The sequence below is a fragment of the Aythya ferina genome (assembly GCF_964211825.1).
Source record: "Aythya ferina genome assembly, chromosome: 27".
Lineage (NCBI taxonomy): Eukaryota > Metazoa > Chordata > Aves > Anseriformes > Anatidae > Aythya > Aythya ferina.
In genome coordinates, this window is record NC_140310.1 from 1,337,977 (window position 1) to 1,355,095 (window position 17,119).

General features: G+C 42.3%; 1 protein-coding gene across 2 annotated transcripts in view; it reads right to left on the reverse strand.

Annotated features, from left to right (window-relative positions):
- Positions 1–309: 309 nt before the first annotated feature.
- Positions 310–17,119, reverse strand: part of ARHGAP25 (Rho GTPase activating protein 25) — a 34,319-nt gene continuing 17,509 nt past the window's right edge. Inside the window, exons 9-11 of one of the 2 annotated variants that reach the window (XM_084499174.1) lie at positions 16,885–17,084; positions 15,238–15,830; positions 310–14,664 (exon numbers count right to left, since the gene is read on the reverse strand). In XM_084499174.1, the coding sequence (XP_084355300.1) occupies positions 14,454–14,664; positions 15,238–15,830; positions 16,885–17,084 (1,004 nt within the window). In that variant the 3' untranslated portion in view covers positions 310–14,453. Of the gene's footprint in view, positions 14,665–15,237; positions 15,831–16,878; positions 17,085–17,119 lie in introns of both variants that reach the window. The other variant, XM_084499173.1, reaches the window with a different exon arrangement.

The following is a 17,119-nucleotide window of genomic DNA, read 5'->3' on the forward strand; positions in this document are numbered from 1 at the left end:
CAGATCACTGGGTTGTTTGGGTAGGCTCTTCACACCAGAAGGGGCACATTCAAATTCACAGGAATAAAGGCATATTTTTGTACTTTGTAAATATTGATTGGCATCTATAGAGTTTTCCAGAGCTGCTAAAATCATGGATAATACACTCCTAAATTTTTATTTGTGCGTAAAATCTTTATAAGGATCTTTATATTACCAGATTTTTCTTTGAAAATTTATCTGTATAGATCTTACCTGATAAAACACATGCTCCTAAATCACTAAGGAACAAGACTTTAGACTTTTTTCTTTTTTTCTTAATCCTTTCTGTAATCTTTCCCTGTCTCAGTTAAAAGTAAAAGATCAAGGCAGGGATGATTTGGCATTTGGAGCAAAAGGGAACCATTCCTTTTCCCATCTTTCTTACTAAAGCAATGAGCCCAGGAGCAATGCCAGGTGTCTACAGTGCTCTGAAATGCAATGGCAAGAAACTCCCCCTGTGCATGTTTATTACAAAAGCACCCTGTGTAAAGCAGCACTGGCTTAGTTCCTTTAGCCATGTGCTGTCCCTCAAGGGTCAGAGCTTTTGGTGGCAGAAATAAGAGCAGTAAATCTCTTGAATCCTTGAAATTGTACCAGTTTATACCAGTTACGAAAATAGTCCCCCCACCCAGTCCAGTAAGCTACATACAAAACATCGATTTAATTCAATTAAAATGGCCAGGTAGCATTGAACTGAGTCTGCACAAAGCTAGACAGAAAAGGAAACCCCTTTGCACCAGCTAGATAGAGAGAATATTTCCTTTATGTATGTGCTGAATTCGTCAGTTCATAAAGGTATTGCCCCTTCCTCCCCCCCCCCAGACTATATATGATGGAGTCACATGCCATGTTTCCTCCAGTCTTCTGCAACAAATCCTGTTGATAAGAAGGTGTCGGAGCTGAGAAACAATAGACCCGTCACTTTATTTATACTAAGCTGCAAATTTGTCAGATTCTTGGGAAAGTGTAAGTGACGCTGACTCTTTTAGCCTGTACCAGAGCCTACTGTACTGTCCCTGCATCTGTTTTACACTTTTAAGGGAAAGTTATCTTCACTGGAGGTGATAAAGGCCTTTGAAAGAATCACTATAACACTTCATGGGAATGAACACAAAAGACATTATCATGCACCAACTAAAAACAATTTTCTGGTTTTCACACATACCTGTTTTCACACATACTCTTCTGTGCTTTCCATAATTTATTGACCTATTTATTGACTGCCTGCCTTTGTAATATAATGTAGAATACAGAATGTTTTATTTTTGTGCTTGTATGTAATCCCACTTGGATAAAAACCTTGTGCCGATACTATTGTGCATGGAATCTCTTTATTGAGTTGTGCTGCACAGAGATTGCAGTTGCTGATTTTTTTCTGCCTTAGATATCTCTAAATACTGTATGCCACAGTTATCTCTCTTGCTTACAGAAGTGTTCACCGCAATAATTTAAACAGCATTCTGGAGCATGTATGGTGTTGTTCAGTGTATAACAACTCTTGCAGTGGTGTCATTGCTTTAAGTGGTCAGCTATGTAGTTTATTGTAGAGTTATGCAGACTCCACTCTTGTGCTGCATGGTTCCAGATAGTGAGCTGTGCCACGAGGCTATATTACACCTGCTCAGGATCTCATCCTGCAAGTGGCTGACACTGCTCACAGACCTTTCCCCTGAGCTACCATGCAATCTTAGTCTGTAGTCAATGGTATGTTAAAAGAATTCATAAGAGGTGTGATATTTTGCTCTGCTGACATGAACTGCTGCAGCCAACGGCTAAGTGTCACCACACAGAACCTTTTAAAACTATCCACAATTCCTATGAAGCCATTTGCCAAGACAAACCATTCGCCTTGTTAGGAGTGATAATCCAGCATTAGGGAGATAATCCGACATTTGCTTTTATCATCTCTTTTCTGCAACTGTTCCTGTGGCAGTGATCTGGCCAGCGTGCTTTTGTACTGCTGTCCTTTAACATTTCTGAGAAGCATGTAAGAGGATGTAGGCCTTAAAAATAATAAGTAACCCACTCTAATCACCCACAATCACTCTAAATTTCCCTGTGACCACATAGCAAATCAGAGTGGCTGCTTTCACACACTTTTATTGTCACAGATGTTTTGTAACAGAGTAGATGGGATGCAGAGTATTATGGTATAGTGCAAATATGGGTAGGCGTGTAGTTTTATCAGTAAGGAAACCTGCACGTATGAATGCAGAAATATCTAATGTACCTATTTAGTATTAGGTGTCAGCCAGCTTTTTAGTATTAGTAACTTTTCTTTATAATGAAGCAATGATCAAAGGGGATTTTAGCCAGACTTTGTGAAGAAATGCAGTAAAGCATGAGCAGTAAAACAAGAATATCCTATTGTGCTATTTCAGGAGAAAACCAAACATCTCTTGAATCCTTCAGTTGCAACTATATTGCGATTAGAGTTTGGTCTTGGGTTCCTACTCTTAAATCAACACACATGATGCCTCCAGGAGAGCACAAACTTTAAGACATCTCACTCATTTCTGGGCCTTTGAAGAAATCATGACATCTGTGTCTCCTGTGCAAACGCAGCAGCAATGCCAGATTTCAAGAAGCGCTTGGAAATCTGAGGTTCCCTTAAATGATCCATATCTCTTAGCTCTCTGCACACGGACTAAACCTTCCTCAAGTAAATTTCTTCTCAAAACTTTCTTGCATTATCACTTCCTTGGCTACAGTTCCTGGAGCCTAGGCTCACTATGACTGCTGTGCCCTGCCTGGGTGATGGAAGATACCAATTCCCAGCTTTCTTGGCAGTTCAGCACAGATTTTTCTGTCCTGGCCCTGCCAGACCCCTTGCTTTGGGCAGATGGGCTGTTTGGTACAGCTGGCAGAGCCTGAGCAGAAGGGTCAGAGCCCCATGATGTTCTGGCAGGGAAGCAGGGCATCACTTCTCCCCACAGTGCTGCTTGCAGAAGCAGCAGCCTGGCTGTGGCTTATGCTGGCACAGGCCACCACAACACTGCTCATCACCTTCCCTGGCACATACACCAGCCTTGTCCCCCTTGCAAGGGGGGTTTTATTCTGCTTCTAAGGCCCTTACCTTCTCCTTTAGGATGTGTAGAGCAAATGTACCAAACTCCAAAATTAAGATTGCAAATAAACCTTAACACACTCTGGTCTGTGAAGAGAAAACCTCTATAGTTGCAGGCTTTCAAACAGCTTCAAATCTTTGCTGCTCCCATTTGCAAGTGCCAAAATATAAGTCTCAGTAGGGGAAAAAAAAAAAAAAAAAAGGGTATCATGTACAGCTTTGGAGCTAAAAGCATGAGGATCAGCCTCCCCAAAAATGAGGAAATGAGGTCACTTAGGAAAAATCATCTCCCAAAACAACCATCATCCAAAACTGCAGCCAAAACCCACATCTATCTTCTTCTCCCAAGCTCCAGATACTGCACTGCACTTCTTAAAGTGCTCAGAGACCAAAGCAAACCAGAAGCTCCAGAAGCCTAGAAATACCAAAATAAATAAATAAATAAATAAATAAAATAAAATAAAATAAAATAAAATAAAATAAAATAAAATAAAATAAAATAAAATAAAATAAAATAAAATAAAGTTTTTAACAGCCATGGGCAGTTTTGTGTCTGGCTTACCTACAGCACAATGGAAGAGGTTTAGCAAAGTATTTTCTATCTAAAACACTGAGCCAAACCCCAGCAAAATCCATTACTTGATTTTAAAAAGAGACAGAAAGAAGGATTTCCTGGCCTTTGAACATCTGTTTCATGCATTTGAGAAACTACAGCCCAGGGTTAATTTAAACTTCCTTATAACCCAGTTCAACATTTGGAGTGCAAACACTGTTAATAGGATGGGAACCAGGGTGGTGGTGGTTTGCTTACTATACCGGGAAAAAAAGCCAGAACAAAACTAGCTGGAGATAGAGGTTTTGTTTATACTGCTGACCCATCTGTCTTCATTAATGCACTATTTACAGGAAAAGTAAAAAAAAAAAAAAAAAAAAAAAAAAAAGCTTCTGCTTCTTCTTCAATTGAAACAACAACCAATAAAGGATGAATGGCTCATTTGCCCTCAACTAAAAATGGAAATTCTTATCAACACCCCTTGGAAGAAGAAGTTTATTATATGGAACATATTATTGTTGAATATTAGTGCTCGGCCCAGGCATTTTGGCCAGAGCTGTGTATTTCTAGCACAGGCGATATCAGTAGTGAAGAGCTGTTAGGGAGGTTCCATTGTTGCAGAAAGCAGAAACCAGCCACAAATCATGACCAATGCCTTACCCTTGATTCCTTCTTCTAAGTCTAAGGTAGAAATGTGTTGTTTTTTTTTTCTCTTGTATTGACCAAAACAGGGTAACAAGGTGTGATTTACCTGGGTGTGAGAAGGGGAATATTTGAGGCTAAGCCTTGTCATGACACAGAAACCACCTGAGCCCTTTCAGGCAACAATGCTGGAGGAGGAGAGGCAGTGCAGGGTGAAACCCCTTTCTCTTACGTGGAGGTAAAGGGGCCACACACACATGCTTTGATTTCTAGAGTTCAGAAGCCTAAATGAAGATAGATGAAAGACATCCCAAGTGTGTCCAGCTTGAACCTCCTTCAGCCAAAGTGAGGCAGGCTTGTGTCCACCTGTTAGTAAACTGATTTAGAAGCAGTGCAAAACACCCATGTGTGGTCACTCATGTAGTCGGCACAGCCCTAACCCAAAGAGAACCTGAACTTATGGCCTAACACCCCCAGACATTTGGTAATGAACACAGACTTTAAAACTCGCTGCTGTGCAAATGAGCTCCCTTAAAGGCATCTTCTCAATAAGTAGAAAAAGGTACATCTTGCACTGCAAGCCCACTGAAATCGAAACACACATGAGAAAAAAAATAAAAATCTTTTTCCAAGAACCATAGAGCCAGAAATTTTCAAAGATCAGATAGGTTTATCAGAGTTATCTCATTTACACACCCCAATACAAGGGCATGCTTTCAAATGATCTCAGAACATTTGAATGACCTGTGAACCATTGGGCACATTTTGGGCACAAATCTGGCAGCTGGGCTTCTTGCCTTACTCTCCTTCACTCCCCTGCCTTGCTCTTTCTCATGGCTCTCTATCACTCTGCAACCACTTTCACTCAGATATATGCTTTTTCTCAGGCTGAATCTCTGCAAGCTGTTCCCTGGTGACCAGGACTTGCAGCATGCAGCATCTGCAGCTCGTGCACAGGAGCAGACATTCTGAAGGAACACAAAGGCAATCAAAACAGTAGAAGGAGCAGCCATTAAAATTACTGCTACTTTTCCCAGATAAAATGGAGGAAAAAGTCCAACTTTTGATATCTCTGTCAAGAAGATGAATAGTGGAAGGTGACTCAGCTCTCCATGCTGAGGTCTTGCTAAGATCTGTAGGAATTGAGCGCATTTGCTTTTAGATACATGCTAGTAAATGCCAACTCACTACTGCTTCTTAAGGCATCACTTCACATCAATAAAGGCAGAATTTCAGCAAGAAATTAGCAGTGAAATTTTCTACATCCAACCCCATCTCACTACACAGCATTGTGGACAAAATTCTTTAGGATACAGCTGCATTACTCCAGCAAACTGAACTACTTTTTGGAGCGAACAATGCCAGAAAATATAAAAGATGGTTGCTAACATATACACAGTAATTTATCCAGTGGGTGATAAATCACATACAGCGCACGCCAAATGAGCTTACGTTTGAAATAGGAAGTTTGTCTGCTTGTTTTACGCTGTTGGATATGTGCCCAATGTGATTCTGTTTACAAGGCAAATTGATCAACCTCCTGCTCAGCATTTCAAGGGTTTTGCCGGACCTTTGATTGCATTTCTTAAAGTAAACAAAGGAAATATGGGGGATAAAAGTAATCAACATGGTTGCAATAAAGGAAATGATATGAGAGGAATGGATTTCCGTGACATAGAGCAATGTTCCCTGAAAAGAAGTGGGAGGTGCTTTTTTCCCTAGCTCCAAATATTACATTTTCTATGACAGCCCAAGATATGGCCAATGAAAACAATACATGGTATTTTATTTTAAATGAGCAGCTGCAGTACTATTAATTCAATATTAGCAATAAATACATTTCACAGGAGCTGCTGTCTGATGTATCTGCAGCGACTTTAGGATGAGGGGATGCTCACTGCAGTGCTGAGCTCCCCAAACAATGTCCTTCATCTTTGTGTGGCTGATGCTATCCAGGGTGCCAAGCCTCAGATGGTGTTGAAAAGATATGTGTTGAGTTAAGTGAGAAGGTTTAAATACAGGGTGGTCTTTGAAATCAAGTACAGTAGCTAACTAGCAACAGAGGCTAAACAACAACTCAACCTTCTGTAGCTCTCAGGTTTATGTTGGCTTTGCTGTAGCAACTCCTTATCTTTCCAGAGATTAGAGCATTTTAGATCAGTTGTTGTGAGATTTGGTGGAATCCATTTCCTGAGCTGTCACCACTGGCTAATCAGGCAAAGTTGAAATACAAAGATTTGGGAGAGTGTGAAAGCGAAACCAATTATCCTATAATACTGAATGTGCTTCATTCATTTCTACCATTGCCAGATTTTACATGTCTAGCTTGAGATACTGATACAGAGAGCCCTACAGCCTGAAGCATAAGCCATCTGAACTGTAAGCAGAGCAAGTATATTATTGTAGGAAAAAAATAAAATAAAATGCTACCCCTTTCTAGCATTTCTACAATTATTTGTAGCTGGCATAACTGTTCACTAAGAAATTCCAATCTGAATTCCCCCATGGGTTAAAATGAGAGTAGGGATCTGTGGAAAGCTGAGACAAACACATTTAGAAGACTAATGGGCTGACCCAGCTGTTGAGCAGATTTGATTTTGGCTTACATCAGTTGTTTGCTGCTGGCGTAGGCACAAAGTAGTATGGCATCGCTCACACGTAAGCTGCTATCCAGAATTTCACTTGTAGTTTTGCACCAGTTTTGAAGTCATTCTTGCAGGGATAGCGGTGAATAAAGTTAACCACTTTTGCTTTCCTATCTGAACTCACTCCTTCTCCCTTGGGATTTCTCTAGCTCACATCGTTAATTTTTGCATTCCTCTGCCAACCAATGAATTACACCAGATTTAGCCCAATAATATTGATTGCGTATCTTGCACTTCCTCTCTCCTCCCTAATTGCAATGGAGATAAGCAATGCGCCCTGAGCAGTGAGCTAACAGCAGAGGGCGCTTCGCAGGACTTGTCCTTCCTGATGGGGCCTGCCACAGGTTCCCTTCTGACATGGCTCAGGGTGCTGCATGCAATGCTAATGAGTTCCGGGACAGGAAAACAATTTAGATGAGGGCCTCAGTGAGCATTTTGGAGATGCATTAACCCCTGTGCTTTCTGCATGAGGAAAGAGTGACGTTTAAGCTAGAGTTGTCAGCCAAGCCGGACCCTGCTGCACACTGCAGTCAGCAAACACGTGGGAATGCAGCATCCACTGGGGGACTGGGCAGCCACTGGCAAGCAGCAGGACCTCTGTGGACATCTGAGTTGCACTTCCATCCTCTGCTTGTAAACATCCCGCTTTTGCATCATTTGAGTCTCAGGGAATAAATCAGTGTCTTCACCACAGACACCAATGTTGTAAACTCTTCTGGCCTAAAATCTTTAGTATAAAGTTAATAGAAGGAAGGGTTATCTGGCAAGATCAGGAATATAGTTACCGACCAAAATATTTATAGAATAGATTGGGCTTCAAGACTCCCAAGTCTTTGTATGACTCTGCTTCATATGTTGTCTACAAACATTTTCAGAAGCTTTCAAATAATGACATTTGTGTTGAGTTTTGGAGAAAAAAAATCCATTGCCTCAATGGCTCTACTTTCATCAAGGCAGAAGACCTCATTATTTTGGCTCAAATGGTGATCACTGAGCACTCTGCTGCAAATTCCTTTGCCTTGTCACCTTCATGGCAATGGTCTCCTTGCTTGCCCATGTTGAAGCTAAATGGATATGGAGCTAGGATACATGGAAGGTCAAGCAAAAAGCAATCTCATTGTTTTAGCCCTACACCAGTGTTCCATAAAGACAGTATAGATTTCCACCATGTTATAGCCCCATGTTGTGATAAGATGCCAGAGAGCTTTGTCCCAGCCAGAGTTCCTGTATGTGGTTTCTGAGCAGCCTAATAAAATGGAATAAAGAGTCTGCTGTGATTCTGCTTGCCATTGTTAGTGAAATTTATAATTTGAGTAACTTTAATTTGAGTAAGTAGAAGCAGATCAGAGTGGATGGCAGCAATTTAATCTCTTGGTGCTTTTCCATAAATTCTTGTGCTATCCTTGACCATAATCCAATTCTCTATCACTGCCAGCTAGAGGAAAGATCCAGTCCTATGGTGCTCATGCTTTTCTAAGCCCATATTCCAGGTCTTCTGCAATCTCTAGATGTGATTTAACCCCATTTCAGACTTGTTTACACAGCTTTATTTACATCAGATAGGAGGAAGGCAGCAAGGGATCAGGATGCTCCCACTCCCCCTATGGAAACCTCCTTTCTTAGGGTATGAAAACAGGTTTCCAGTGCGCGTTTGAACTTTCTCTCCTCAGTGTGGCCTGTGTTCTTGTGGGAACAACTGTCCTAGGGATGCTTGGTTGATTTCCTCATTCCTTTTGGATTCACATTTCCACAGAGTTTAGCACTTAAAATGAGCACCAGATTTTTAGCAGCTTCAATAAGGTGGATTCGTGCAAAGGAAACTCTTGGCAGTGGTAGAAAAATCTATCTCCTGAGCTCTGGGAAGGGACAGGCAGGGTAAAGGTGTCATGGAACAGTCTCAAAACCTGCACTGGACCTTGGGATCAAGTGCAGACCTCATCTAGAGCATGCAGAGATCATGGGGAGCCTCAGGCTGGATGGCAGCCTGTGCCTACCCTTATCATGGAGGTGAGGAATGAAACAGGACAACGCTGCTATGGAAAGGAAAAATTAACTTCTCACATGGTCAGAAAGCAGATGCCAAGCTGATGCTTATCTTTATTTCATTAACAAGAGGTCAAACCCTGCCCCTCACCTCACTAGCTGGTTTATAAATACACTCATTTGGAAATAGCTCCCTGGACGTGGCAAACAGCATCCCGGCCAGCTGATGAGATTAAAAGAATGTTCCCCTGTTCCCAGTTCCTGTTATCAGTGTGTTGTGTTAAGAAGGCCAAAATATCACATTGTGTTTTTACACGTGATAAAGCAAATTTTCAGAAGCTGCACCAGCGGCCGCTGACGGGGCTCACCAGAGCTGGCTGCACATGGGGTACAGCAGGACTTTTCAGACAGGGCCATGCATGAAAAATGGCTTTTTTGAATCCTCCATTCATAGCGGACTCAAGGAGTAAGCAGAATGTTTCCTTCTCACTGAGCTCTCTGCTTGTTGGGTCTTTCAGCTTGGTAGGCTGTGTGCCTGAGGTTGAGCACGCCCTGGTACCTCGCAAGTGGCAGTCCTCTCTGCTCTGCTCCAGAGCCTAGCACCCAAACCCACATCATTCAGGCTGTTACCTGGACAGTGTATTCAGCTGAAATTATAAGCTATATTTCTTTAGACATCAAGTTCCCAATCAGCTGCTAAGCACTTCTGTTCATGGGAATTACCTATGGATAAAAATCTTGTATAGGACAACAACCAGAATGGTAAATGAATCCTGGTGGAGAGCATGCACACAGTGGAAGAAACTGTCCCAGCTGGAGCTTCTCTGCAGTATTCATCATGTGAGCACTTGGGGCACTGATCTGCTTGCATAAGTAGGAATACCCAAACTTGCAGGATTTTCATGCTAGAATAGATGAGGACTTTCCAAAGGAGCACTCCATCTCTTCCCTGGCTGTTTCCTTCTGCCCCCCTTTTGGCCTTCACTTTGTCAGGATGTGACAAAGCCTCTTGGAGGCTGCTGTTCCTCCAGGCCAGGACAGTCTTGCTCCGTAGCACCCCTGTGCTGCAGCAAGGTGGCAGGAAAACACAGAGAAAGAGAGGTGGTGCGACTGCTTCCAGGGCTTGGCTGAAGGCCTGTGGACTTTCGTTCTCCCCACTTTTCTGAAGAGCTATTTTTATAAGAAGTTTCAATTAGACAGTCTTTTATTCTAAAACGCAGCCTGCTTTAGGGGTATCATTCAGCTCCCATTTATGGGAAGGATGTATGTTGCTCTCTCATTCCTGGGGAGAACAACATGTTCTTGCTGTTTTTCATCCGTTTGTGTAAGACACCCTGAATAATGGCTGGACACTTTTCCCACACGTCCACCTCTCCTCCCACTACAAACTTGCGGTTTTCTGCAGTAGCCAAGCTAAAAAAAGAAAGTTACTATCATGCCAAAAATGTGATTTTGATAAAGTATGAGGGGATAAGTCAGCACAAGTGTGACTGGCTTGGGATCCAAAGAAAAGAGTGTGGGAAGGATAATTTTACTTTCTTGCCTCACGCCTACCAAATGCCTGGATACAATGAAGTGAATTACTAAATGCATACGATAAATACCTAAGAAGGGTAAAATAGATTTTTGCTCTAAGGCAAAGAATCCTAGACAATGAGGGCAGGACTAAAATTATGTCCTATAAGACATGATTCCACTCCATAATGCATGGTTTAGCAGCTCGAGATGCATTCAGATCTGCTCTAATCTGTAAATACTTTTCACATGTAAAGGGAAAGGAAAACTCCATAGGTGTTTTGTGGTTATCCTTAATGCTCTCCCATCTCCTTGAAGGGGATGTTCTTGTGACCTATGGCTGTGCCATGCAAGGACTAAAGGGGCAAAAAAAAAAAAAAAAAAAAAAAAAAGAAAAAAAGCCTTTTTGGTGAAGCAACTTTCCAAATCTATGATGCTCAGGACAGGACTGAAATAGATATTTCTACTGGATTTATTCTTTATCCTTATCCTTTTATAGTATATATATACATATATATATATGTATATGTATGTATCTATGTATTTTTACATGACAGTACCAGTTTCACACTTCCAGAATCAATGCTTAAATCCTGCTGAGGTAAAAAGCATCCCCTAAGCGACCCTCTGTGAGTGTTTTAATGTCCTTTGCAGCACAGAGGAGCAGCAACCCCTGCTTTGGGAACAGAAGAGCCATTCTCTGCTACTCCTTCCCTAAAAGGTTTCAGGGCTAGCCTGCAAAAAGAAAAGGAGGAGGCAAATCTAGGCCTTGCATCAGTCAGTTTTTGGAGATCTCATGTTCTGGTGTCCCCAACAGAAGCTCTGGAAATGCATGAAATCCAGAGCAGTATTTGGGTATTGCCAGTGTTAAGGTGTGGCTCTGGGTTTTGTGTGGCTGAGCAGAATGGATGTGCCATTGAGGCTGCAAAATTTCCACAGGTCTGTCCACATGGGCAGGTCTGTGCTTTTCTAAACACATTGCTATCTCCTTCTACTGGTAAAGCCTACTTTTTTTTTTTTTTTTTTTTTTTTTTTTTTAATAAAAATAAGTCCTTATCTCACATAACCAGCTCATAAGATGCCCATGTTGCTTCCCAGAGGCTGCTTTCTTCCCCTATGCACTTGGGAATTTCCAGACCACCTGACCTCATTGGAAAGTCTATCTTTTAAATATGGCCACTATAAACACTTCAATTTTTAATGGGCAGAATATCTTCAAAGAAGTTACTCTGCTCTTCAGAAACAGATGTGGTTTGATAAAGGTTATTTTGCCTATCTGCAGCGGAAGTGGAGGAATGTGCAGTTTATACTAAATTAACGTGCACTTGTCCTAATCGCAGAGACTTCTGAGCCGCAGCCAAGCCTTTTCACGTCATTATGGTCTACTGTGAGCCATGAAGGAATTATTTGCCTCTTCACACTTTTGATCTTCACAGAAAGGAGCGTGTGGCATTTCCAGCCCAGATGCTCCTGACGCTTCTCCTAGACCCGATAGAGAAGTGTCTCTCTAAATGGCTTCTGAGCCTCATGGCCAGATTACTAACAAGATCCCTATAAAAGTAAAAAATTACTTAAACACTGAAGCAGAACTCTCAAGGTCATCTAAAATCACATAGAAAACAACTATGAATGGGAGCAAGTTACTCTGAAATGAAGGAAAGTGAAATATATCTCATGGGCATTTTGGAAACCTCTTAATCTGAGTGTCAGACATGGGTCCCATAGGTGCATGGGGGGACTGTGACTTGCAGTGCCTATGGTAGTAGAGATGCCGGAAAGAAACTGCGTGAAATGCAGTTCTTGCAGATGCAAGAAATGTGTTGTCTTGGGATGCCATAGCATGCAGGGCATGCAAGCAATGGGCAATATGATAGTGAGGCTTGGATAGCTCAGCTTTAAAGGTGATTAAGCCTTGTGGAGGTTGCATTGTCCTCCCTGGGGTCTTCTTCATGAAGCCCATCCCTCCAAAAGGCTCTGGGCACCAGCCCCACTTGACCAATGCAAAGGGCTACTGTGATCCTTGCTGAGATCTCCAATTGTCAAGTTTCAGATCTGAAACTTTTTTATAAGGTTTGATCATTGCAAGAGCAGATGACCTTGACTGTGGGTCAGTTTGCACCAGGAACCCCTCCATTTGGAGGAAGGCACTGTGATTTTGCAGTCATCCCAAGTTGGATTCCAGAAAAAAAAAATAATTACCTGGTGAAATGGTTTGAAGGCAGGGAAGTTAGGAGCTGTGTAGTCTCTGGGGATCCTAAGGAAAGGAAAACTACCCAGAGTTTATTGCTGAAATGAGCTTGTTATAGTTCACACTCCTAAATGCAGCTCAACTTCCACAAACCTTTCCTTTAACTGTACTTTTCATCCATGGCTGAGCAAGGGTGGATTCAAAGCAGACAACTGAGTCTAAGCTTAAGCCTAAGGAACTGGGCTTGATTTAGTCTACACAACTCCCCCACAGCAAGGCTGACAGCAGCAAGTGCAGTATACCCAATATTGACTTTTATTCTCTATTAACATTTTCCCACTCCCATCTACCTCTTTTCACATAGTTTTCTCTGCATCCATTTCACTCTCCAGTCCTTTTTTCTCATGCAGGCTCTGCCAAGCAGGTCTGCATCCTGCCTTGAGCAGAAATTTCATGTCAAGTCCTCAGTAACAGTAATCCAATGTTGTTGCATTAACTCCCACTGTGCTTGGCACAGAAGCATGTATTTGGTCCTAGAAGTCTCGGTTCAAAACTCTTGCAGATCCCCTTTCTGTTCCCATGATGGCTGGGCTAAGGCTGTGTATTGTGGGTCACCCTTCTGAACATAAATAAGTGAAGGGTTTCAGAGTCCTGTTATTTTCTTTCCTACACCAAAGCTTCAGCAGCATTGTAGTCCTTGCAGAGAGTGGAAAAACAAGCAGCCAAAGCAACAGGTTTACAGTTTGCCAAACCTGCACCATGAGACCTGTGGGTTCAATTAGTTCGTATGCTGACAACAGCAAGTGATGGAGAGAGATCCAGTATCACTGCTGTGCTGCAAACCCAGGTTTCCACTGAGGTGGCCATTGGAATTCTATTCTACAATGATGAAATAATGAAAAATGAAAACAGAGGCAGGAAATAAATCGAGATCTATTTTTGTGTGAAAACTGCCAGGGAAATGGCAGAAGATCCATTTTCTGTACCGAGTAAAGTTGCTGGTAGACTCTTGCTGCACAAAGAACTCTGTGTATAGATGTGTGAAACTGCTCACCAAAGTCTCGACAGCAGCTGTGCTGGATCTATATACAAATGACCATAAGGACCAGTGACTTAAAATAACTGAACAACCATTTAACTAATGAGGTTTTTGCAATTTTTGTGATTTTACACCCGGAGCCTTGATATCAATGGCAGAGCACATCAAGTGATGCAGTATGAGACTTCTTGGTGGACCTGATAGGCTGGCTAGGCATCTCTTGCTCTATAAGAGCAATAATCGAGTGCATGTATTAATGCAAATGTTTCGTTTTCTTTGCTGACAGCATTTGCAGCACAGCATCCAGGGACACTGAGACAAGCTGTGCCACCCTAGACCTTGGGGCTTTTCCATCTGCCCAAATCCAGGATTTATGGGTGCTTTGTTCCACTCAGAAGCACTGTTGGTGTCTCCAACAAAGAGCCAGCTGGCTGGCAATAAGGACTCTTGATGGTTTTTGTTTGTTTGGTTTTGTGTTTTTTATAAAGCCATCATGTATCCTTAACCTGCATCCAAGATATTTTGATTGAGCAGCAAGAGGTGTTGGCCAGTTCTGCAGGTAAGTTGAGCAGCCAAAAGAGGAGTTGAAAAAACACACAAAAAAAGCTAAACGATATTTTTGAAATTTCCTGTTTCAGAGCCTAAAGTATGCTCTAACTTCTGGGCTCCATCCTCTACACCAACCCAAGGTCAGTAGCAGGACATTGGACAATACAAGTCCCTGGTTCTGATCCTGCTTGGCAATTTCTTTGGATTCATACAGCTGCATTTTATGTTTGTGCCCAGCTGAGTGTCTTCACCTAGTTGTTTTTGGCATCATTTTTGCTCCTGGATTTAGCAATGTTTTTTATCTCCTCCTCAAGCACCTTGTTTTTCTTCTCCAAGTCCTCCCGTGAACGCTCCAAGTTCATGAGCTTCAGCTCCAGTTCCTCAGACTTCTTCTTTTCCCTCTCAATGTCCTGGTTCAGCCTCACCACCTTGGCCCAGACTTCATAGTTTTCCTTCTCGAGGCTGAAAAGAGAAACAGAGTATGAAAGGATTGGATCAGAAGAGCACTGGGAATTCATCATTTGGCTCTCAGGGAGTCTGACCTCCATGCCAGTAAGCAATAAAGCGAGACAGAGGTGATCTGACCACTTGACAAGCAATGGCTACATCAGACAATGCAATAAATCATGTGAGATATAATAATATGCTAACAATATGCGAGGCTATAGTAGCAATGATGTATTCAACTATCTGATGCTGTAATACTACTGTTACTAATTCTAGATAGTAAAATGGCACAATATTGTACTACAATAATTATAATGATGTAAATATTGCAGAAATATTACAGACAGTGGTATAAAAAGAACTATGGAGTATCAGCATTGCAATAACATACTAACATTAACAACTCTGTCATGAAAGTACAGCACATGAGCATTGAATTTTAGATACTATACTTTAAGACCGTATTTTACCATTAGTCATTGCTATTATATACTGTATGGGTAAATAATCCTGTGCAACACTGCTGCTGTAATAATATCAGCTGAAGACTTCATACTCCCCCCAAGGCAGCACACTGCAGCACATTACCTTTTAATTTGTTCCTCATAGTCATTTTTTTGTGCCTCCATTTCTTTCTCCAGCTTCAGGATCGTGTTTTGCAGAAACTCCTTGCTTTCTGGATCAAGCTGGGAGACCTCAGCAGGGCTTCTGGCAGGACTGGACGGCTCCTTTGACTGGTGGCTGGGACTAGGGCAGGGTTGGAATTCCTTATCAGAGCTGCTGCTCGCAGGGATGGGGCTGGAGCTGCTGCCTTCTCCACTTTCTGCTGGAGAAGTAGGCACATTGTCGTAAGTTGAAGCCCGGTGAAGATCAAGCAGCTTGAAAAGATCATGGGATAATGTTCTCTTATGGCCTTCAGAGGTTACAGAGCGCATGCTGCTCCCTGGGGAGCCTTTCCAAAAGTCACTCGCAAATATGTCATTTTTGTCATTGTTGCCTTTCTCCCCCGGAGAAGCAGCTGTCAGGAAAGATTTCCTGTTAGGTAAAGTTTGAGTTCTTTTCCTTGATTGTGCTTTCCATATTCCTAGTGTATCTTTGGAGGGTTGCATGCCATCATCTTCACTGGGTGCACTTGAGCTGACAGCCAGTCTGGGAGCACTGCTGGCATTCAGGTTGTCTCTCTGAAAAATAGAGCAGTGGCATTAGGACAGCCTCATCCTGTTTTGTGGGCAGTGACTGCTGAGACCACAATATTCACAAATGATGTTTTAACATGCCAACAAGAATGGCCACAAGTTTTCCATAAATATTTACTTTTATCAGCAAGTGGAGGGAAGTGATTCTCCCTCTCTACTCTGCTCTCTTCCTGTATTTCATCCAGTACAAAAGAGACGTGTACCTGTTGGAATGGATACAGAGGAGGGCCACAAGGATGACCAGAGGGCCAGAGTACCTCTCGTATGAAGAGAGCCTGAGGGATTTGGGGTTGTTCATCCCAGAGAAGAGAAGGCTCCGGGGAGACCTAATAGCAGCCTTCCGGTACATAAAGAGGGCTTATAGGAAAGCTGAGGAAGAACTCTTTGCCAAGGAAGTGTAGTGATGGAAGAAGGGGTAATGGTTTAAACTAAAAAATGAAGAAAGATTTAGATTACATAAGGAAGAAATTCATCACTGAGAGGCCAGTGAGGCACCAGAACAGGTTACCCAGAGAAGCTGTGGATACCCCATCCTTGGAGGTGCTCAAGGCCAGGCTTCAGGCAACCTGGTCTAGTGTCCCTGCCCACACCAGGGGGTTTGGAACTAGATCAGCTTTAAGGTACATTCCAAACAAAACCGGTCTGTGATTCTGTGATTCCACAATTCATTGATACTATTATTCTGAGTTGCACCATGTTTTCCATTATGAAGAGCTTTCTGCAGAGATTATTTCTTTCTGATAAAAGCCTTTAACCATCAAAGTTTTCACTTTATCAGCATGAACAGAAAAGGTTTCATCTATTCTTCCTTTAGCTAAAAGATGTTAGCTAAAAAAATCATTCTTTCCAGAACAGTAAGTTTTCCACAGGAATGAACTTGTTTTCCAGGAAAGAACTTGTATTACCAGGGATGACAGTTACAGTTCTTTACCCTATTTATAGCAAGCACTCTTAGTGGGTTGCTGACCCATTAGATCCCATAATCATCAGTCAGCCATTCATTGCATTCATGTTTTATTCTCCAAAATTCTACCTTTACCGTTTGCCTTTGGATCAAGCTGTCTGCCCTGGGCACAATGATGTCCTCTGCAGCATCCCAGCCCACAGAGCTGCGCGGGATGGGAGCTTTCTTGTCATTTTGTTGGGTCGGTGGGGAGGGCAGCACATCCTTGGATGGGGGAAAGAGGTCTGCATGGTCACTGATCATCACAGTCATCACTTTCTGGATCTGCAGTGTGCCTGGAAGAAGTCAGGGACACATTAGGAGAAAACCC